Here is a 24430-nt window from a genome sequence, read left to right on the forward strand (position 1 = left end):
GACCAAGATTTCCACAGGTTTGGAGGAAGGTTAGTTCGTCTAGTTAATTCCAGCTCCAACCTTTGGTTTCCTCATTTGCTGTTTCTGTCCTGTACGACGGGGTCACAAATGTGGGAAGGAAGGGTGAGGCTGTGGGAGGGTTGTTTTGTTAGCTTTCCCACACCATCTCCTGGCTCCTCTGCCTGCATCCTTTTCTTGCCTTCTTCTCAGAAGTATCTCTCCCCCAGTTCCTCTTCTTCCTTCTTGTTCTCTGCCATCTGGGCTCTCACCACCCCTCAGGGTCACATCTACCACTACTGCAGCCTTGCCAAGTAAACTTTCCCTCTCTAAGAGGAATTTTGGTTCCTATTTGGTAATTATTAAGATATATTAAGCCAGCAATTAAGGTAATACCTTTTCCGTAAAAACTTATTACACGTATGATGCAGCCAAGTGCCTTTGGAGACAGCCTAGGTAAAAGAAAGATTAAAAGCAAATTAACCTCTCTTCTGATTCCTTTCGTCAACTGGACTTTTCTGTTTCTCTCTCTCTCTTTCCTTGCTCCCTCCCTCCCTCCCTCCTGTCCTTCCTTCCTTCTTTCCTTCCTTCCTTCCTTCCTTCCTTCCTTCTTTCCTTCCTCCCTCTCTCCCATCCTTCTTTCCTCCCTTCCTTCCTTCTTTCCTTCCTCCTCTTTCTCTCTCTCTTTCTTTTATAATTTGTTCTCAACCCTCAGACAGCCCAGAGGGTGGCAGCAGCTGGGAGCTGCTCCTGGAGCTGGGCTTCACCAGGTGAAGATATTGGGGTAGGGGGGCTGGTGTGGCACCTTCTGGTAACATCCTATCCGTCAGGACATCATTTACTATTTGATGCTGATAAACGTTAACTGTGGCTTCCTGATGGCCGTGGGCTCCAGGCGTGACCCGAGAAGGTATTTGAAGATGAGCAGAGTCTCTGTTGTCCGGAGATTGACGTCTGACTCTGAGGCTCGTAATTAAGCACAGAGATTAGCAGCCACGTATTTGGGGGAGGCTTTGGCCTTTTTAAGATGTGTGTGCAGCCTGTGTTTTATTTTATTATTTTCTGTCTGGTTGACATGGGAACATTTCCTTTCCCCGCAGTGCTTCTGGTAAACAAATTTCGTGTTTAGTCTGTTAAGAAACGACACACATTGAATGTATTAAAGGAGAACTGTTGTCCTTGAGAGGGTGTTACTGCACATCTGGGGATAAGGATGAATTAATAGCGCTGGACAGCATCTTTAGTTACTCTGTCAGCCTCTAACCCTGGACAAAAGGCAGTTCTGCCAGGCACAGTAACCAGCCTGGTGTGTGTGAAATTGGCTCGGCTTATATTTATCCAAAGTCAGTGCAAAGGACCAAAGTGTGCAAAGTGTGTGTAGACATGAATTTCAGTGGTGGAAACAGAGGTGGCAGTTTTCGGAGGAGAAGCAGGGGCACAAACGCAGGGAAGAAGGCTGTCAGGTGCGGCTGTGTGCACGTCTTCCACCTCTCTGTGCTGAAGTGTCCCCTCGGGACACACTCAGCACCAGGACAAAGCACACCATCGTGTCCCAGGAGACCCCTTACGATCTGCAGGGGACCCTGAGCCTCTTTCCCCGGGCTCAGTCACTCCTCTTCCTTTAGAACTCCTCCTGTGCTAAGACACGCGCAGACACCGCTCATCCGACAGCTTGTAAGACTCTGCTGCCCTGGAGACAGTGACCCCCAGGCAGCCAGCGCATTGCTTTCTGGCCCGAGACTGGCGGTGGGTCTCTGCCCACCTTGGTCTCAGAAGTGTGTCATTACCTGCAGAATGAGAGCTGGCCACACTGCCCAGCCTCACGTGTAGATACTTGACCTACTATTTCTACATCTGGGCCATCTACCCGGAGTCCTGACAACTCAGCCGAGAGGCTCCAGCCCCCAGACCTCAGGGTTGGCGGCACTGGCCACGCTCTGTTCTGGTGAAGCAGATTTGCGGCGAGCCGGTCTCCTAGTGCTGCTTTTTTGTCATGATCTGTTTTGACCCAGATGCTGTGGCCGTTTATTAACAAAACTGACTTTTTAGCTCCAATCTTAACAAGCAAACAAACAAAAAACCTGAAAAACAAACAAAAGTCTTTTGGACATAAATGAGCTTTCTTTTTTTTAATTTTATTTATTTATTTTTCCCCCAAAGCCCCAGTAGACAGTTGTGTGTCATAGCTGCACATCCTTCTAGTTGCTGCATGTGGGACGTGGCCTCAGCATGGCCAGAGAAGCGGTGCGTCGGTGCGCACCCGGGATCCGAATCCGGGCCGCCAGCATCGGAGCGCACGCACTTAACCGCTAAGCCACGGGGCCGGCCCTAAATGAGCTTTCTAAATATGTAAATTGAAACCTTATCTGTGAGCGCAGACTCTTAGAGACAAAGGATCACAGAGGCTGACCCAGTTCCCTTCATAAGCGGGGACTTGGGCCCAGCAGGCTTAGCTGACCGTTCCAGGGCTGGAAACGTGTTATATACAAGGACACTGACTTGAATATAGGTCTTTGTTTTAATGCTTTTACAACTTCAGCACATTCTGCCCTACTGCTTGTCCAACAAAGGTTTCCTCTGGGCTTTGAGCTGATTTCAAGTCTTTAGGGGCCGGCCCGGTGGTGCAGCAGTTAAATGCGCGCGCTCCACTTCGGCGGCCCAGGGTTCGAGGTTCGGATCCGCTTGTCAGGCCATGCTGTGGCGTCGTCCCATATAAAGTGGAGGAAGATGGGCACGGACGTTAGCCCAGGGCCAGTCTTCCTCAGAAAAAAGAGGAGGATTGGCAATGGATGTTAGCTCAGGGCTGATCTTCCTCACTGAAAAAAAAAAGAAAAAAAAAATGTCTTTGAAAACGTGAAGATCACAAATAGTAGCGTTTCTTTTCATTTCCTGTTCAGGGAGCTGCCCTACCTGCTGTGCAGCAGATTCTATACCAGATTCATGGTCTCCAAGCCAGTGTGAGAACTGGTGTTCCGCCTCAAAAGAGCCCAGCAGACAGAGGTCGCTGGAGACAGACGCGCTCCAGGTGACACACAGGTCTAACAGGCACACGGTTCACTTTTCAGTTGTGATTTACTTCTGGACACATCTGAGGACCAGGGGTAGGCTGAGGCTAGGTGTTGTGAAGGTGATGAAGAAGAGAAGGTGTGTGGGAGAAGAACTGAATCAGGGCAGGGTGGGTAGCCCAGCCCATCATAAGGCTCCTGGGCGAGTTTCCGCAATATCCCATTACTTAACAGTCAGGCAAAGTAAAGAGTTTCTGGAAACTCCATGGATATACCTTCTGGGAACAAGGAGATAGAATTGATATGGAATATCAGGGACTGGACTTATTTTATTTTCTTAGTTTAAATTTTTTGTTTGTTTTGGCAAATGTATAGACCTGTGTAATCACACTTACAATCAATATGCAGAGTATTTTTATTAACCCATATAATTCCCTCATATTCTCTTGCAGTCAAGTCCTTCTTTCCTTCCTCCTCTGCTCAGAGTCTGCTCTGATGTCTTCACCATAGCCGAGATCTACCTGTTCTTGAACGTCACATAAGTGGAATCATATAGCGATCACTCTTTTAAATATGGCTTATTTCACTCAATATAGTGTTTTTTGAGATTCGTTCATATTGATAGATTTACCAGTAGTTTGAGGCACTTGGGCTTTATGATTTAAACAATTAAATTGCCATAAAAACACATGCTTTACAATGCTACTTGTAGGTATAAAACACAAAATGTGCAAACTTTCATGGGTGAAAGTACCTGTCCCTCTAATCTTTTAAAAATAATTCGCATTTTAAAAGCCTCTTGCATTTCTTCCATCCAACATCCAATGTATCATTTTAGAAAGATAAGAAGTTGGAAACATCCCTCAGACAAGTGACACCTTAGTAGAATGGAAGCTCCTTGAGGACGGGGCTCTGCTTATTCAGGTCACTGAGGTTCTCATGGTCCTAGGACGGGGCCTGGGCAGAGCAGGGGCCCAGTGGATAATTGTGGAATGATGAACATCAGGAAAGGAAGTTCTGTCATTGATCTTTTTCGTTTTCAGATCCTCAGCTCTGGGGACTCGGCCACTAACCCCTATGTCGCTGTGAACATCTTGATTGCAGTGGGCGCCATCATCATGATTCTGGGGTTCCTGGGGTGCTGCGGTGCCATGAAGGAAAGCCGCTGCATGCTTCTCCTGGTGAGTTCTCCAGACAAACCCCAGCTCCTGCTGCAGAGGCCTGGGGACCATCTCCCACCTCCGTCGCCAGTCACAGGACTCACCAAGACTGATGGAACTCTGACTCGGACTTCTGTTCAGAGGGTTCGATGGTGGAAGCTAGGGTTCGCTGGTGTTTAGCTTAGGTTAGAGGACACCCTGAGAGAAGACAAATTTTAGTCACTCATTCACTCATTCTTACTGAGTACCTGCTGTGTGCCAGGTACTCAATACCTGTGCTACATGATACATGGGCACGAACACAACAGAACTCGGGAGGGAAGGCTGACAAGTAAACGTCAGCTGCAGGGGCATGGCCCGAGAAGAGAAGGCACTGAGAGAGGAGGGGACTCTCAAGCCAGAAGCAGAAGTGAATACGGTGCTGTTACCGGTGAGGGTGGGATGAGCTTTCCAGGGGAGAGCTTCCTGTGGTACAGACCTGGCACGTCTGGGGAACTCGGGGCTGTGGGCGTGGTTGGAGGTGGCAGAGGCTGTTTTCAGTAAATGACGGGAGATGGGTCTCAGTGTCGACTACGGTCAGATGACACTCCACACTGAGAAAGTTGTCAGGGAGTGAGATACTCAGGTCTGTCACTCAGAAAGCTCTGAGGAGGACGGATCGGGTTGCGATAACCCACAGACACTCACTTTTAATGTATTCATTAGAAAATAATAAGTGGATATAGAAAAAATATTAGAAAATCATCAAGTATTTATTAGCTATAAACCTGCTGTAGGAGTTCATCAGAGTCCCTCTACACTTGTTTCTCTAGTGAAATCAGTGTTGGGTCAGTCCCCCAGAAGACATCTTTAACTGTCCATTTATTACGAGGGGAGGTAGAGATGGTCTTAGTGGGACGGTAAGAGCATCCCTGGGGGCTGCTCCTTGATTAATGAGGCCTCATTCGCAACTTGGGAAATTTAATTACTAGAGGAGCTTATGTTAAAAAAACACTAATTTGTGGCTGTGCTCCCCCAACTTCTGCTTCAGTGGGTCTGAGGTGGGCTTCAGGAATCTGTACTCATAACAAGACCCCAGGTGGTTCTGATAGTGGTGAACGTTGTTTTGAAGTCAGTTCTGAAGCTTGTTTTGATGTTTGATGAAGAAAGAGAAGGAGAAAGATGGTATTCAAGTGATGTCATCTAAGTTTTCAAACTTCCCTCCATTCAACATCACACCAACGCCCACAAACCCATCAATAAATTCTCGTTTTCACCGCTTTCCTTGGTCAGTCTTTGCAGCAAATGTTTCTGAGCAGTAATGCCCCCAAAATTTGCTTCTTGAGGCAAAGGATGGGGTAAATGAAGAGGGTGGCTAATACCCCAACTGTGCTAAGGTCCTGACTGCTCCTGCCCTAATGTGCCAAGACATCACTGAATGCACCGGGGATGGTTTATGTATCATAAAGAAACGTGAAATAGATTCCCTTTCTTCTCTTCAGTTCTTCATAGGCTTGCTTCTGATCCTGCTCCTGCAGGTGGCCGCGGGGATCCTAGGGGCTGCTTTCAAATCTCAGGTGTGTACACATATTATATTTGATAATTTTGGAAAAGTCTGAACAATCGAAATGCGACCTTCTGGAATGAATAATTTAACAATACTTTTCAATTTCCAGACTGAGCGCGTTCTGAATGAGACTCTCTATGAAAATGTAAAGCTTCTGAGCACAGCAGGTGAAAATGGAAAGGCATTCCAGACAGCCCTGTCTGAATTTCAAGAAGAGGTAATTAGTTATTCTGTGTTTACTTAATTTTTTTTTCTTTTGTGCTGAGGAAGATTCGCCCTGAGCTAACATCCACTGCCAATCTTCCTCTTTTTGTACATGAGTCACCACCACAGCATGGCCACTGACAGACAAGTGGTGTAGGTCCACACCATGAACCAAACCCGGGCCACCAAAGTGGAGTGAGCTGAACTTAACCACTAGGCCACCGGGGCTGGCCCCATGTGTACATAATTTTTAACAGGTGTATTCTTTTTTTTTTTTATTTAAAAAATATATATATTTTTTGAGGGAGATTGGCCCTGAGATAACATCTGTTGCCAATCTTCCTCCTTTTTCCTTTTTTCTCCCCCAAACCCCAGTAGATAATTGTATTTCATAGTTGTACATCTTTCTACTTGCTCTATGTGGGACGCCACCTCAGCATGGCTTGATGAGCAGAGAGTAGGCCTGCGCCGGGGATCTGAACCGGTGGACCTGAAGCAGAGTGCTGGAACTTAACCGCTATGCCACCAGGCTGGCCCCTTAACAGGTGTATTCTTTAAAGATTGAAAGATGTCTCCATTTTGCAGGTTTTGACTAATTATTCCATCACCATGCAATGAGAAAAATCCAAGAAGATTTCTAATTTTTTTTCCAGCTTATTTGGAGGTTCTGAAGTAGTTTAGAAGGACAGAGATTAAGAAAGTATGTTTATGACAGATTAAGCCTTGATTGGGCCAAATTGATAACTGTTTTAATATTTGCCATTTGGAAGGATGGTGTGTTTGGGGAGTCTCTCTCTCTCTCTCTGCCTTTGTGCCCACCCCTCTCTTGTAAAACTGACATTTTTTAGAGCTGACATTTAGAGCTGACATTTACTGCCACTTACCATGTACCAGGCTTTACATTCAGTGGTTCCTTGAATTCTCACGACAACTCCATGTGATGAATAATATTATCCTCGTTATTCCCACTTGACAGATGAGATTAGGGCTTAGAGAAATCTGGCAGCTAACAAGTGATGGGGTTGGAATTTGAACCCAGATCTGTCTGACTAGTCAATTCTTTTTAATCTGTACACTAGCCCCTCCCTTATTTATTTATTCATTTGTTTATTTTGGCTGCTTCACTGTCTTTAGGGTAAAGTAAAAACTGGGGAGGCACTGGAGGTGTTCTCTATCTGGCTCCTCCCTAACATCTGAACCATACTGATCACTGCTCCCTAAAGAAAACCCCCTGTCAGCCAGAGTTGTCTACTCAGGGACCCTTAGCAAGTCTGCCTTCCTGCCTTTGCATCAGTCCCCATCAATGTACTTACTACTTTTCTCTTTCTTTCCAAGTACTACATGTTCTTTGAAGCTTGACTCAAATATGACTTACTCTGTGAAACTCCTCCTCACCACACCTTCTTAATTCAGAATTCCCATCAGAGTAACTATATGTAGCATTCATTTCACATATGTCATAGAAATTCTCAGTATCTTAGAGGAGAGCTGGGTTTCATAGGACATTTAACCGGACTTCTCATTGATTGAAGTATTTTATATTTATGTGCATCCACTCTCTAATTAAATATTGAAGAGCTGAAAGTTTACCAATTTTTGCCTGTCCCTTCCCATTTATACCTAAGTCCGATGATTAGTGTGTTCTTTCTTAATGTGAAACAAAATCTGCCTCCCTAGAATTTACGTCCTTTAGTCCTAGTTCTTCTTTCCGGAGTTTCAGAGGAAAAAGAAAATCTACTGATGCTTCTACACATTCCAACTTTTTCTTTGAAAATGGCTATCATGTGACTTCTAAAAGCTTTGTTTTTCAAGCGGAAGCACCCTTGGTTTCTGAGCTCTCAGATGACATTTTCTCCAGAGCATTCCACAGTTCCTGTTTGGATAGACTCCAGTTTGTAACATTTCTGCTTAAAGCATCATTTCCAAGAGCCAAAACCCAATATGTCAGTCCCCGTTTTCCCTGCCCTTGTTGTGCTGTCCCAGCTCCCCTACAGCTGCAGCCCCTGACCCTCCCTCCACAGACCTTCCCCCTCTAGAGCCCAGGTCAATCCAGGCTTCAAGCAGGAAGAATTTAGACAGCTCAGCTCCTCCACTGGGTGGACAGAGCATCCTTGGTCCTCCCTGTAGAGGACTGAGATGTGCACAGGTGACCACTGGGTCTCTGGCCTGGGTCACACTTGCCGTACATTGTCCCTGGTATTCCAGGTCTCAGCACCAACCATGCGGGTCTAAAGTTCCTGTTGGTTGTAGCGCAATTCTGAATTACTTCCGTTCTCGTACACAAACCCTGTGTCTGAAGCTCTTTGTGTTCATAGGACTATATATAGTTCTTTTCTATTGTCAATTCTGAGGTTTTTTTTTTCTTATCCACCAAGGACTTCTTTTTTTAGTAATGTTTTTTGGAGAAAGACTCCTACCCCAAACCCTGGCTGGGTGACCGGAGCCCTCCCCACATGGACAGAGGTCGTAGATACTAAGTGGCTTTCTCTTGGAGTGTGCCCCTCTGGGGTTCGTGGTGGTGACTATTTGTCTAGAGGTCATTGCATCATTCACTGCACTGTGCCTTTGTCATCTGCTGTTCTAACACTCTCAACAAGTCCTGGCCAACCTCTTCCCCAGCTGCTCCCACATCTCATCTGGTGACAGATATCAGGCCATGTTTAGCCTCCCTACTCTGTCTTCTGTAAGTACGTCTTTGGGCTTCCAAAAGGAATCCCAGGGTAGATTGTATTCCCATATGGACTGATCCATGAGTGCATATGGTAGGACTTACATTCTTTTTGGTCTGGAGTGTCTGCATCAATATTATTCAAGATTGTTTAATCAGAAAGAGTGAGCAATTAATCATGTCTACCATGGAACAGGGAAGTAGGTTGTTTCAAGATTTCCCTCTTTGCTAATATTGATTGACCTTGGGACCAACTGAAATCCCCAGCTCTTTGTCCCATGAATGTCTAGTGAGTCATAAATTTGTGCAATTAAGTCTTCAAGCCAAAGTGCAAGACTTTATGTCCTTATGTCTCCCTCAGTAGAACTTGGTTTAAGTCCATTGTGTGAACTATCTTTGGAACTCGATTCTGTTCTCCAATGTATTAATCATCACTCCCACCTCTAGAGCAATGGCAGAGTTGCCAAGAGTTTTGTATCTTTATCTAAATCATCAATATCAATGTTGAACAGACCACGTTCATGTGAGAGCTTAATGGAAACGACAACCACCACAAAACAAAGAGGACAGCGGTAATAGCTAATTCATATCGAGTGCTTTCTGCAAGCCAGGCACTGGGCCAGCACTTCACAGTGGGTTTTCTCATGTTTATCTCTACAACAAATCTACGAGTTATAATCTATCATTAGCAACTATTATTATCTGTATTTTACAGATGAAGAAACTGTGGCACAGAGAGATTTGAGTGATGAGGGTAACATGGTCACACAGCCAGTAAGGGAAAGTTCTTTCACCATCCTGGTGTGGCGGTGCATCTGAGCTAGAAAACCGCCCCATCTTGGTTCTATTTTCATCAGAAATTTTTTTTTCTTCCCTGCTGCATGAAGAGTTTTCTCCCTAAAAGAGGAAATAGGACAAGATGAGGGATAATTGCTTCTCTCTTTCATCTAAATAATATTATGTGCCATCTACCCTGAGTCATTGCTCTTATCACTTCCTTGTTTTTCTTCCCCAACCATGACCACAAATTCAATCTCTCGGGGGTCCCACTAAGCATCTTCTGTGCCCTCTGAGATGCCTCACATCCTCTTGCTCCTCTCCTCCAAAAGTGATCAAAGATCATGAGATGGAAATTTCATTTTTAAAACCTCTCATCTCTTTTGAGCAAAAGTTCTTCAAAGAGACCTTGACTCTCTCATGGACTCTTTGGAAGCTTCTTTCCTAAAATCTAGGCTGCGTAGGTCAGATTCTGCCCTCTCTTTTGTCATTAAAAACCTAAAGTTGAGTTTTTCATCTTCTCTCCAATTTTCTCAGACTTTTGCATCTGCAACCCTATTTTTCCTTCATCAATATTAAGACCAAAATGGAAGATCCTTTCATTTTTGCTTCCACATTCAGAGAGGTGGGTGAAGAGATTTACATGATATTTTAGTATAAGAAACATCTTAATAATGGTTTCAGAAGAATATGAGTCAATGTGTTGACAATGTTTTTATCTTCTTTAGTGACTGCTTTTCATATCTACTTTTCATCAAACAGTTTAAATGCTGTGGTTTGGTCAATGGAGCTGCTGATTGGGGAAATAATTTTCAACAATATTACAAGTCATGTGAATGTCCAGAGAAGTCAGATTCGCCCTGTGTAACTTATGATAATAAATCCATTTACAAACAGGTGAGAACTAAGGCAAATTTGTCACAGTAAGTAGTTCTGTTCATTTCTTTTCATACTGAAAACCTCTACAAAAAATTAGATTGCAGCATTACAATGGGAATCATGACATAAAGTCCCAGGAATTTCCCAAATAAAAAAGAAATCCTTATTTAAAGATAAAAGCAGATATAAAAAAAACAAAGTATTTCATTCCTTCTGTGAGTCTGGCATCATTTAAACTCAACGTTAATAGATCAAAGAAACATTCTACCTCAAGGGGAGGCAAAGTACAGGCTAGCAGATAAAAGCTTATTTTGTCCTCTCTTTGGTGACTTGAATTGTTATTCTCCTCTGTTTTTTCTATTTTAACTTAAGTTCTAGAAATCTATATTTTCACAGCAAAGCTTTCTCTTCCTATTAGAAGTTTCCTTTTCTCAAGTAATTGTATAGGGATAAAGAAAGTACTTGGTCTTTTGGGGTTTAGGCTCCGGATGTTAAGTGTACCTACCAATCTGCCTAATTATTGCTGCAATTGAGGAGTTGAGAATTCAGATATTTAAAGTCAATTGAAAGAGCTTGGTTTATCTTTTACGTGTTGTAGATGTCATATTTGCATCACTTGTGGATGTCAGTAGGTGGATGTCATATTTCTTATTATTGCTTAATTCATCAAATATTTATTGACCACCCACTACATGCCAGGCCTCCCAGCGCCACTCGCCATCCCTTTCTGAACAGGGCACAGAGTCTGCAGGCATGAGCTGAGGTGCAAATGGGGAAGAGAGAAAGATAATTGGGCAACTTCAGTCCAGTGAACTCTCAGTATTTCTTGGACAGGGGAGGACAAGGTGTCATGGGACCCATCTAACCCCATGTCAGGGGGTCAGATATGGCTTCCTAGGGGAGCCGATAGCTGATCCTTACCACAGGGCTCCACATAACTGGTTCCTTCTGCCTGGAAGAAATGTATACAAAAGTGACAATTAATATCAATGTTTAATTACTTGCCGTTATTCTTCAGGGCCTACTGTGTGTCAGACAGACCCTTGCTGGAATCAGACATGTTCTGGACTTTGAGGAGATTATAGTCTCCTGGGGAGAGAGATCCATAAAAGCAGTTATAATGCAATGGATTAATTTTTGTAATTCCTGAAGATTATTTTAACCCTCACATTGGTTTAGTAATGGCTATTGAGGTTAATGACATTTCAGGAAAAAAGAATTATCTCAGGGATACATTTCTCCTGCTGACTAGCACATCCTGTGCCTTAATCTCATCAAGGGTTTAGGGCCTGTTCTGAGGGGCGCTGCTGTTACTGGTTTTTAAAGTAACTCTCGGGGGAGAAGTTGTCTCCCGATTCAGAGCTGCCTCGACTTTTCATCGTCAAAGTAACATCGCTAACAAGTTTTATTCTCACTGTTTGTATTCCTCCCTGCTCCCCTCCTGCCTGCCTAATTTTAGACACAGTATCTACAAGGAAGAGGGGAAATAATGTGGTGCAAATGAATGTAGTTTCCACTCAGGATAATGAGGACATTAGTAAATTTGAATGCAGATTGCTGCCTCCTGTGAAAGATTCAACTGAAAGATCTTTTTGCTCAGGATAGATTTTGAAAAGCCCCAGCATTATCCTAAAAAATAAGAGAAAGTCCCTCTAAATTCACACATAATTCAGCTGAATATAGGTGGATAGCCACACCGGTTTCCCAAAAGGAAGGTTATAAATTCATAAAATACTTCCATCTGCCTTGTGTCATTTGGAAGAAGTCTGGAAAAATAAGAAATCTGGAATGGCCATAATTCACGTTTCTTTATTTTCCCCTCCCTTTTGCCAAGATAACCTGGTTATCTAGAGGGGACGGGCCAGAAAACTCCTCAAATATAATGAACGTGACTCAGTAGATATGATCATTAATCTCACAGTTAACCCCAAATGACATAATAATTTCCTGTAATGTTCACCACTTTGGACCAGACGAGAATGGAGAAACCCATTATGCTCAGGAATGAAGAGGAAAAGACTGTCTTACTCAGCCTTGTGGAAAACTTTTACTTAACAAATAGCAATATTTTGTTGGCCCTTTGTGCATGTAAGACTCTCATAGGAATGATATATTTTCTGGCAATACAGTCAATACCACTATTTCATTGTGTAGTATTTTTCCATTTTTAAAATTATTCATATAACTTACAATTGTTGGAATTTTTAGGTCTGGTCTGAAAAGTTTTAACCTTGGAATTGCATGCTGGTTTGGATAAATTTCAAAAAATGTGGCAGAGAGTCAGTTTTCTAAATTCTCTTTTTTATATAAAGTAAGGGCATAATAGTGGATGTAATGTTTTTTTTCTTTTCAAGGTAAAAATAACCTTGATAAATATTGTTAAGGGATTTTCAAAAAACCTTGTTTTAAAAATGAAAACTTGCACTAATTAGCTGGAATCCAAACTAGGGAACTCTCTGCTGCAGATTATAGACCTAAATAACACACAGTCAAGGTGATAACTCTGAAATGAATGACTGGAAGTCAGGATAAAATTATTACTTGTAACTAAAGATCCTTACATTCAGCAATTAGGTAGTTGAAGCAAAATTTTGCTCCTCAAACGCTTTCTAACATATGAACAAACTGCAACAATTACAACCTTTTTGGGGGAAGATCATGGAGTGGTGGGAATAATCAAATTCCTTTTTGTTGAGTGTGTTCAACGTAAAAAGTTAACTCAATGAAAAAAAGAAAACTCCATTAAAATAAGGTAAATATTTGATTAAAGATAACTTTTTATGTTTTGTTTTTTTAACAGCCATGCATTTCCTTGATAAAAGACTTAGTTGCAAAACATATTCTCGTGGTTATTGGAATCGCGTTTGGACTGGCAGTTATTGAGGTACAGTATAATCTTGCATTATTGACTCTTCATTTGTTTCCTTGTTGGTTCATTAATTCTTCTAGCAAATATTTACAGTGAGCCAAATAAAAACCAGGCACGTCAGGAAAGTGCTGGGCAGCCAACACTCCCACACGTGCACCCAGCAGCACCTATCCTCACCCAGCACTCCACTATCTGCACCCAGCATCCCCTACCTGCGCCGAGCACTCCACTATCTGCAACCAGCACCCCCTACTTGTGCCGAGCACTCCACTATCTGCACCCAGCACCCCCTACTTGTGCCGAGCACTCCACTGTCCGCACCCAGCACCCCCTACCTGTGCTGAGCACTCCACTATCTGCACCCAGCACCCCCTACCTGTGCCGAGCACTCCACTGTCTGCACCCAGCACCCTCTACCTGCACCAAGTACTCCACTGTCTGCACCCAGCATCCCCTACCTGTGCCGAGCACTCCCCTATCTCCACCCAGCACCCCCATCTGCACTCAGCGCACCCCTGTCTGTGCCCAGCCCCCACATCTCTGCCCAGTGCCCCCTATTTGCACCCAGCATTCCCTATCCACCTTGGGTCTGGGGAGGGGGTTACAGTCATATGAACCGAGCAGTCTGAGGCTGTTATTTCTGAATGATCTCTCTACTGGGAAACAAAAATGGAATTAATTTCCACACAGTTCTTAGTCCCAGATATTCCTTCCCATTTAAAACCAGCGCAAGAGTTAAAGTTTCCTGAAGTTGAAAGAAAAAGCACCAGACAAGCCCAAACACAACCTTCACCATTTTTTGTCTCTCTTCCTGATTTTGAAATAGAAAATAAAAGCCGAACGCAGGAGTATGAGGCTATTTCATTCTAGAAAAATCCAACAGATTCTAAAGACAAGGGAGAGTTGACTCTGTTTCCTCGCTGTCAGGATACAGGCTCACATGGGGAAGCTTTTAGAGAAGCTTGAGGTTTATGCGTTCACTCTCATCAACTTGATTATTGACGTTGAAAAAACATCCACTATAGAGCTTTATATCTTGGCATGATTTTTTTTTTTAGGAACCTGAAGGATATTTTTTACGTGGCCCCAAATTCTTTGCCAAAAAGGCAAAATAAAACTACTCAGAGGAACACTTTTGGAGTCATCCTAGATCTTGGTTAATTTAGATATCAAGTGAGTCGAATCCACGCACGCTCCCACTTCAGGGCATTGGCAAGAATCCTCCCGACGTGCGAGGTGCCTCTCTGGTCAGTGCCTCCGAGGCTGGTTGTCTTCTGCCTTCCTCGCACGATGCTGCACAACTGCCTCCCTGGGATTTCTGGCAGCGTTCCACATCCTGTTAGGGCCACATCACTGCCACAGAGGAATTTTAGCTGGAATAGAAGCCATTTAGTGTTCTCAGTGGTCATTTAGGCTCCTGGTGGAATTTCCCAGCCCACCATTTGAGAAAGGGTGAGCACTGTGAGCAGCCAATTGGGCTGCTGAGCGGTACCTCCTTGTAGCCCAAATGAACAGACTAAAAATGCAGCATTCTCTGTTGGTGGATGTGGCTGTTTTCCTTTATGTCTGATATAAGATCAGAGTCAAATGGTGCTGCGCAGTGGGTCTATTTCTCTTGATTCTGCCTTTTGTAAAATGTCCTTTATTTCTCTGCTTTGTATTCTGGGTTCATCCTAATTTAGAAATATGAGCTAGAGGCCCTAGAGGTGAGTGAGGAATCCCACATGTGTACACTCAGACATTTATCAACATAAAACACACACACACACATGTATATGTTGGCAGAACAGACTTGAAATGAATGATTGAAAAGCAGGCTTTAAATGAGGTAGTCAATGTAAGTGTCAAATTCCATGTTAGACTCAAATCCAGACAATTGACTATGACTGGCTACAACCCACAGATGCTCTAAAGAAGCTTCTCAAAAGCAAAGCCAGAGAAAATAAGGATGTAGTCAACTGGGAAGATTGGGCATCTCTTATGTCAGAACCAAATTGCCAAGGATCTAAATATCTCTAATGGAAAATAAGCTTACAAGAGGAACAGCATTTCAGTATGTTATAAAACTGGTGTGCTCCGCGAGTTTGTTACATATTTAGATATTTTATTGGTTGTTCTAAAGATATGTATAGGGAAATATCTTAATAGAAATCTTCCATAGAGTAATTTATAGGAATGGAATTTGTATGGTAATATCATAAAATGTAACCATTTTTTGAGTTGTGTCAGTTAAATTAATAGACTGTAGGTAGATATGATAGATTTGGTTTAAAGAACTGTTTGAAAATTTTGTTCACTTCCTCAATCTAAAACCTGCCCTCCCTCTAGGATTTGAAGAGAAAAAAAGTCATTTTATATTCCCTCTCTTTTTATTCAAAAAGGAGCTTTGAAAATAGTCTCCCGGTATCCTGTCTATAAAAATATATCCAGTAAGCGTACACTTGTCTGTCTTACCGGCAACAGTACTAGCTGCCTAACCCACAGGCGTCTCCCTTCTCCGTTCACCAAGTTCAAATTCAAGAAAACACAAAGGTACCTAGAAAGAAAAACCCCTGCAATAAATATTTTCAAGAAGGAAACAGAAGCAAATATCTCTCTGCAGCAAATATATTCAAACTATCTCCACAGAAAAATACTGCATGAAAAAGCCCACCCTCCCACATTTAGCCCCTTGGCGTTGGTCCATTAGGTGAGCCTCTGATGGAGGAGCCAGAGGTTATTTCCCAGGCTCTGTTAAGACCACATCCCTGAGGGGTTCTTCTCGATAGGATGCTGGAAATCTATGCAAAATGCTTTATTTTGTAAGAAAATTTTATCTGTAGACATTGGAATTCTCATTATTCTGAGTTAATTAATTAGACTCTCATCTCTCTCCTTATTTGACTACAGCAAATTACAAGCACAAAAAAATGGCCAGGACTTTCTCTCCTCACTTTAGTTAAGAAAAAAAGCCAGTGGCACTAATAGTCATCACTTCGTAGGATAAAAGTCATCCTGATGGCAGCCCAGGAGTAGAGCAGATGAAAGAGAGAAGTGATGATTTTACAACGCTTTTCAAAATATGGGACCTCGTGCTCATGACTCAGCAAGTTTATCCTGAGTCTCGGCATTGGCACGTGGTGAATCTCTTTTAATTATTGCCTATTTTTATGAAGAATGAGAAATTTTCTTTTCAGAGGGAAAGAAATGCAAGGAAGTGTGACATGAGCTGTCTGGTCTGCTGATGGGGGGGCTTCTGTTTCAAAGGGGGGACAGTGAAAGAGGATGGTTGCCTTGTCCAAGTATTTGGCCCATTTTCTTACTTCTTTCTTCATACTCATCTCCCAGACTTAAGGGAAAAAGACAATTTCAGTCCTGACTTTTAGAACATTGTGAATGAAAATCATTATTTTTGCAGAGAATTGCTGTCTACTTTTTTTTAAGGAGGAAGAAATATAGGGCAGTAGTTCTCCCCTGAGAAGTGTTCCCAGGAGAGAATGAGTAAGCAGGACTCAGGACAGGGGAGCCCTGGCGTGACTCGACATAGACAGCACCTCGCCCTCCTCCTGTCCCCTCAAGGAGGCTGGTGGGGAGGAAACTTTCCATCTGACACACAGTCCCTGCTGTCATTTCTACATCAGGGCCACAGCACACACGTCACCAACTGCAGCGCCAATTAGGGCAAGTTTTGGGTCCCTCATTCTTGGGAGAGGCACTTAATAAGATGGAAATTATAGCCCAGATTTTCAGCTGTGATTTTTCATTTCAAAGGAAATTCCTGAATTAAGCTATTCCCCATAGATTTAGAAGCTTTTTTAAAAAATTTACTTTCTTTCATTTCTGTTGGCAATGCCTAAAAATACGGCAAGAGAAATTCTAGATTCCTTGACTTTTATGCAGATGATCTAAACCAGATGGTCATAACGCTTTTATGGAACCAATAGGTATATTCAGCCTCCAGAGGCCAGAGGCCTGGGTTCCCCAGAGCTGCAGGGCCATGCACCCTCCAGAAAGGTGTATTGTCGGAGAGGCAGGATGCTCTGGTGGCAGCCGCTATGGTGCGATCCAATAGGGCGGGTTAGAGGCAGACTGGTCAGCTGAAAACCCTGATTAAAACACAAAATACTCAGAGAGCTTTCTCAGTGCTGTTTTGTCCCATTGGAGTCTCATTTCCCGAGAAGAGAGGTGACTTAGAAAAATAGGATCAGAGCTATCAGTACCCAGAATCTTTTCATCACAAGTAATGTTCTCTCTGTCTATTTATAATGTCCCAGCATTTTCCCTTAAATTCCATGTTAATCCTGTGATTTTATTTTCCAGATACTTGGTCTGGTATTTTCCATGGTCTTGTACTGCCAGATCGGGAACAAATGAACCCATAGATGTGCCGAGCTACCATCAGTCAAACTCCTTTAAAGTCTTGCTTTGGCTTTGTGACTTCAAATATTTGAGTGCTGTGTGTTACGAGCAGCTGTCCTACTAAAATGTCTCATTTAGCTGGACCACAGATATCTTCCAGACATATTGAACATATTTAAGATTTGAGTGACACAAGGAAAATGATATGAATGTGCATTTTCACTGAAAATAAAACTAACGTTGTTTACATGGGTGCTTTTTTGTGTCTGATTGTCGTGTTCAGGTGGTGCTGTGCTTAAAATGCCCCTCTGGAGCCACCCAGTGGGATGATCTTCGTCTCTAAGTGACAGGGCTGCCGTTAGTTAGGGCAGTGAATCTGGGCTTTTCAGAAGCGGCACTGTCTTCCATGTGGTGTGTCCACCGTTGGGGATGATCAAATTAGGTCTCAAGCTGACAGACTGAGAGTGATCCAGATAAAACAGTCGCCGTCTCTTCCATCTCTATGCCAAAGTCTACTGCTGGTTTCTCTTTTCTCTCTGTTGACTGTGGCACAAGAAGATCCGAGCGCTGTCTTTCCAGCCGCAGAATCTCTGGTACCGTCTGGATCATCTTCTGGAACACAGTTATGACTGCTTTTATCTTTCTAGTCCTCACAGACATGTTACATTTTACTTACTATTGAGATATAATATACCCACCATAAAGTGAACAAATCTTGAGTATACGCCTGTGTAAGCACTATCCAGATCAAGACACGGAACATTTCCCGCACACGGGAACGCCCCGCCTGCCCCCTCCCGGTGCGAGGAGGGCCGGCTCACAGTGACTCGCCGGGGCAGGCTGTCCACGTGCACACCTCCTCTCAGCTCTGCACTCAGTGACGTCACACTGGCAGCTTGAAATCCACGACGGCGGGAGTATTTTCAACACGGAAATTGGCAAATGCTACAATCAGGGATTTTTTCTTATTTTGAGAGCTAGTTGTTAAACATCTACCAGTACCCCGCTGCCCTTAGCAGCAAATGCCTCCCCAAAGGTAACCACTCTTCTGATTTCTATGACCATAGATTCATCTTGCCTGTTCTGAACTTTCTATAAATGGAATAGTAAAGTATGTTCTGGCTTCTTTTTCTCAACATTTTGTTTATGAGATTCATCTACATTGTTGTGTGCAACTGTAGTTTATTCTCACTGCTACATAGTATCCACTGTACATGATTATACTGCACAGTGTGCTTACCCATCCTCCTGTCGATGGGCGTGGGGTTTGCTTCCAGTCTGGCGCTGGTTTGAACAGAGTTGCTGTACTCTTTTGGGACATGCAGGTACTGATTTCTGGGTAGATATGCAGGAGTGGATTGCTTTGTATACATATATTTAGATTTAATAGAGTCTGTCAAGACATTTTCTAAAGTGGTTGTACTAATCTATACTCATTCTAGAAAGTGTAATAGACTCAACCTGCTCTTCTGAGGTGGAGGACGAGGAAGGAAGGCAGTTATTATCTAGTCGATCAGAGTGGCAAGGAGTGGGAACATGGGGGGCCTTGGGCTAGTTGGGCAACCTCATTCTGTGCTCCCCTATTGAAGATAAAGACGCCTATCCTTGTCCTAGGAGCTCTTCCAGAAACTGTGCTTTTATTATCTCATTTCTTCTCACCACATCCTTATGGGCAGACACTATTGGTAGACCATTTCCTCCCAAGCCCTGGCCGTGGATCCTGCTGTCTTTGGCTTTCCTATAGGACGTCTATTAAGAAATCTACCCTATTTTATCATAATTGCCTGTTCATGTGTTCGCCTCTTCATACACTGAGACTCCTCAAAGGCATCAATTTTTTCTTGTCTGCACGTCCCCAGTACCTACCGAAGTGCTTGATGCACAATAGGTGTTCAATAAATTGTAGCTAAAAATGATACTTAGATTTACTGAGAACTTCTTATGAGCCAAAAATATTCTAAACACTTTACATAGAGCTACTTATTGAACCCAGAACCACCCTCTAGGTTAGTACTGTTATTAGACCCATTTTACAGAGGAGGAAACTGGGATCTAATGACATAAATGCCGTTTCTTAGGTCACACAGTCAGTCGGTGGAGGGGTTGTGATTCAATCTCAGTGACTCAACACCTGTGCTCCTTAAGTCGTATCCTTGCCCTGCCCTACAGTGCTGTTGGGAGAAATAGACAAGGAAGTGAATATGGAAGTGCTTTTTCCTAGTGTCAGGCACTATGTAGGATATTTTGTGGTAAAATCAATGATGTAAGGACTATGTCCGTCAGGGCAGGCAGGAAAACAAAACTCTCTGGTTGTTCCAAACAATGGGAACATAACACAGGGAATTGCCATCTTTGTTGGCTCAGGCAGCCATAACAAAATGCCAGACTGGGTGGCTTAAACAACAGAAATTTGCTTTCTCACAGTTCTGGAAGCTGGAAGTCCGAGATCAGGGTGCTGGCAGATTCAGCTCCTGGTGAGGGCTCTCTTCCTGGCTTGCAGATGGCCACCTTCTTGCTATGTCCTCAAATGGCAGGCAGAGGTGTCTCTTTGGTGTCTCCTCTTGTAAGGACATTAATCCTATCAGATCAGGGCTCCATCCTGATGACATCCTTTAACCTAAATTACTTCCTTACTCCAAATACAGCCACACTGAGGGTTAAGGCCCAAACATAGGAATTTTGGGGGGACACACTTCAGTCCCTAGCAACTGTTTACACAGGTGATGGAAGAAGCAAGAAGCCAAATGGGATGGCAAGCTAAACCAGGGGTTAGCAACAGTAGGAAGGTGCTACTGCCCTTGGTGGGGGGACGGAGAGGACATCTCCAGAGCCCAGGATCCAGAGCCATCTTGTGGGAGGTGGACCCAGGGCCGGACCACTGTCTGGCAGGAGTAGGAGCCGTGGGTGACCCAGCAGCTGCCAGAGCAGAGAAAGGGAGAAGTGCCGTGGTTTCTTCCCTCCTGCCCCTCTAACCCTCTGCCAGCACCTCCCCTTGGCTGGACTCCCCTGGAGGCTGGAAGACAAGGGAGCTTGGGAAACACAGTTTCCTTTGACACAAAGCCAAGCTGAGGAAGGTGAGACCTGGGTGGTGAGCCCGGGAAGATGTCACAGCCACCGGAGAGTGAGGAGCAGGAACACAGGTGAGGAAATTGTGGGAAGTATAACCAAGACTTAACATCTTCACGGGAAATTGTACAAAGTTGTCTGGGTTCTTTGTCTTTTGACTAAAATTCACAGCATTTTATGGATAGAGAGGACTTTATAGCAGTTGTTCCTAACTGGGGGCATTTGCCCCTCAGGGACATTTGGACATGTCTGGAGACATTTTGGGTTGTCACAACTCAGGGAGAAGGGGGTGTTACCGGCATCTGGAGGGCAGAGGCCGGGGCACTGCTAAACGTTTCACGATGCACAGGAACGTGCCCCATTACAAAGACTGTCCCACTCCAAATGCCCATAGTGCTTTGAGAAACCCCATTTAGGGACTCACGTCTGACCAGCAGAGCGACAGTCAGGTGCGGGTGACCCCGGAAAGTGAACTGACGGGAGTCCAGAGTCATCCAGACCTGCTCTGAGAGCCGGGGGCTTTGTGAACCTTCAAGTCACTTAACTTGAAGATTTCTCACCTGCAAATGAGAGATGTTATCTGGAAAAAGATGCTGACTTGCTCATGACAGCTCAGCGGGTTCTAATTTTGGTCTTTGGTGCTGATGGCAATTATGAGGGAAGATTTACTCTCTTGAGGATGTTAAAATCAGACTTAAGAATAAGCTTATACTTTACCTTCACACTTACCAGAACAATCCACAATATTCAAAGACATATTAAATTACCTAAGAATCGTAACAAGAACAAACTAAAGGAACTCTCACCAAACCTATAATTCAATGTGGATGGAAATTTTTTTCCAATTGAGAGAAATGTAGGAATCATCTTCATTATGTGTAAGACTGTACAGTTGCACTAATTGAGATGTAAGAAATTTATATTAAATCTTGGCAAATGCTTCTCAAACGTGTCCGCTTCTCTGCTTCCCTGCTGCTCCGTCCTCTCTGGTCTCTTGCAATCCCTCTTGAGTAGATGCGGTTAATGGTCTACTCAGTATCCTGTCTTTCTGTGTCTGCCTTACGGATAGATCCCTGATGTTGTTGGGGTACAATGAGCCCAACCGCAGCATTTTATGTCCGACAACCCAGTCGAGTGAAACCGCTCTTTCACACACCAGCAAACACATAAACGAAGGACACACATAATGAGTGTTTCTTGTCCTCCACAGCAGGTTGATCCCATTTTCAATTAATTTTGCAATAACATAAGAGCATCTTTTAAGCAACTGAATTTATTGGACCTCACTTAGGGCATTAAAGTAGAATTTTATCACATGTGATAAAAGAGACACTCCCCATCTGAGGCCTGTAATCCGAACTCGCCGAGTCACATAATCTGAACTATGAGCAGCTGAAGAAATGTAAACTCTTTTGTCCCCAGCCTGGGAAGGCGGCTGTGAGCTCTGCTCCGCACTAACACAGTGAGCCTGCGGGCAAAGGCAGGTGTTGTCCAGATTCCCCCGAGGTCAGCTTCTGGACTGTTTTTTCTCTGTCCTTGGACCAACACCACACTGTTGAGCTTTATGAGGCCTGATATAAAACAGAAAACACTCCCTCTCCCCGTTGCTCTTCGCCCTGCATTTCTGTAGAAATTTTAGAATCACCTTGCCAATTTCCACATGCACACGAAAAACACATGCACACACACACTCACATACACATACACACTCCTACTAGAATTTTTATTGAAATTGCTTGGAATCCATAGCTTACTTTGGGGAAAATTAACATTTTTACAATAACGAGTCTCTCTATCCATGGTATAGTTATCCACTCATTTAGATTCTCCTTAATTTCTTTTAATAATGTTTTAGAAATTTTCTGTTAGAAGTCTTTAAGTTATTCAAATTGATAAGCAAGTTTAGCAAAGTTGCTGGATTCAAGGTCAACACACGCAATTGTAATCCTATATACCAACTACAAACAATTACAAATGGGAATATTTTTTAAAGATATCATTTATAAAAGCATCATGAAATGTCAAATATCTAGCAATAAACCTAACGAATAATCGCAAGACTTCTAACAGAAAATTCATAAAATATTAAGAGAAATTAATGTATATAGAAATACAATTTTTGTTGATCTTGAATCCAGGAACCTTGCTAAACTTACTAATTTTAATAATTTACCTGTAGATTATCCTTATAAGGATTTTCTATGTATACCACTGTGTCATTGGCTAATAATATAGCGTTATCTCTTCCTTTCCAATACTTTTACATTTTTATTCCTTTGTCTTGCTTTATTGCATTAACTAAGAAGTCCAGGGCAATGTTGAACAGAAGTGGTGTTTTCCATGGGCATGCAATGTAGATATACAGTCATGTGTCGCATAATGACAGTTCAGTCAACAAGAGACCACATATATGATGGTGATCCCATAAGATTAGTTGTGTAGTGGGATCTACCATCTAGGTTTGTGAAAGTACAATTTATGACGTTGGCACAATGATGAAATTGCCTGATGACCCATTTCTTGGAACATATCCCCATCATTAAGTGATGCATGACTGTATAGGTTTTTTACAAATTCTAGAATTAGAGTATGTTTCTGCTAGTTTCATTAGTAACCAAGATTATTTTAAAATTCAATATAGGACGCAGTAAGTATGTAAAGAAAAAGCCATTTTAAGTAACATTCTTGATTAGGTGGTTCGTAAGTCTGGAAGAACAAAGAGATTTGGAGGAAGGGCTCGGATGGAGTGACAGAGGAATTGATAGCATTGGGGCTGTCAGTGAAGCAGAGACAGGGGCCGCTCGCCAAGCATCTCCCTACCCAAGGACACTGTAACGGGCACTGGACTGAAGGGAAGCAGACGGCTCCTAAACACGTTTATATTTTATATCAGCAGCATCCACATGTCTCATTATGTGAACATTCAGCCACTTGGAAAGCTGCTTGAGTAGGAACACGACCTTTGGAGTAAAAAACTCTGGGTTTAAATTGCAGCTCCATTATTGCGTAACCAGGGGCAAGTTGCTTAATCTTTTTGAAGCTGAGTTCCTCACCTGTAAATGGAGGCTCATGATTCATATTTATCAGGACCATTACAAAGATAAAGTGAGATAATGTATGTATGTTATGGGTTATATAAAAAATGTACAATAGGGGCTGGCCCGGTGGTGTAGTGATTAAGTTTGTGTGCTCCACTTTGGCGGCCTGGGGTTCGCTGGTTCGGATCCTGGGCGTGGACCTACATATGGCTTATCAGGCCATGCTGTGGCAGCCACCCACATACAAAACGGAGGAAGATGGGCACAGATGTTAGCTCAGCAACAGTCTTCCTCAGCAACAGCAACAACAAATGGACAATAAATGTCCGTTTTCTGCCCCTTTTTGGTTTGAATTCTTTATCGTGTTATATAATATTTTTATATTACTTATTATAATCATATTTTATATAATTATAGCATTTTATATACTTTAATTATATATTTTATATTATTTATTATAATTATTTATATTATTTATTATCAGCTGTATAATGTTTTTGACGTATTAAACTGCGTTCTTATATCTTGGTCTTTCTCTCTTTGCCCTCTCACCACTAGTCCTCCGTTTGCGCACAGCTCAAGCTGACTAGGACCCCGAGGAGGAGGCAATGGAGTGTAAGCAGAGTCTGCTGCCTCTAGCTTTCGCATTAGAAAACCCACAGTTGTAAGGCAGGAGGCTTAAACTTACCGGTTCTGGGCCGTGTTTGCCTTCAGATGTGTTTTGGTTTGCTTCACAGTGTTTCAAATGTTTCAAATATTTCCTAGCACTTAAAAATTAGGATTCCTAATGTAAAACTCCGGCAGGGCGGGGTCTGCAGTTCCCCGGGGGAAGCCGCCGGGCACTCAGGGCCTGCCCCAGACCGGCTCCTGGGCTCCAGGCTGG

The 24430-nt window shown here is 43.2% G+C and overlaps 1 protein-coding gene across 2 annotated transcripts in view; it reads left to right on the top strand.

Moving 5' to 3' along the window:
- TSPAN8 (tetraspanin 8) overlaps window positions 1–17687 on the top strand; it is a 31024-nt gene extending 13337 nt beyond the window's left edge. For both annotated transcript variants that reach the window (XM_087441933.1, XM_004429416.3), the window contains 6 exons: window positions 4046–4183; window positions 5644–5718; window positions 5818–5925; window positions 10120–10254; window positions 13037–13120; window positions 17405–17687. In XM_087441933.1, the coding sequence (XP_087298059.1) occupies window positions 4046–4183; window positions 5644–5718; window positions 5818–5925; window positions 10120–10254; window positions 13037–13120; window positions 17405–17458 (594 nt within the window). In that variant the 3' untranslated portion in view covers window positions 17459–17687. The remainder of the gene's footprint in view (window positions 1–4045; window positions 4184–5643; window positions 5719–5817; window positions 5926–10119; window positions 10255–13036; window positions 13121–17404) is intronic.
- The last annotated feature ends 6743 nt before the right edge of the window (window positions 17688–24430 follow it).

The sequence above is a fragment of the Ceratotherium simum genome, chromosome 17, assembly GCF_057802395.1.
Source record: "Ceratotherium simum simum isolate JZ-2026a chromosome 17, ASM5780239v1, whole genome shotgun sequence".
Taxonomy (NCBI): Eukaryota; Metazoa; Chordata; class Mammalia; order Perissodactyla; family Rhinocerotidae; genus Ceratotherium; species Ceratotherium simum.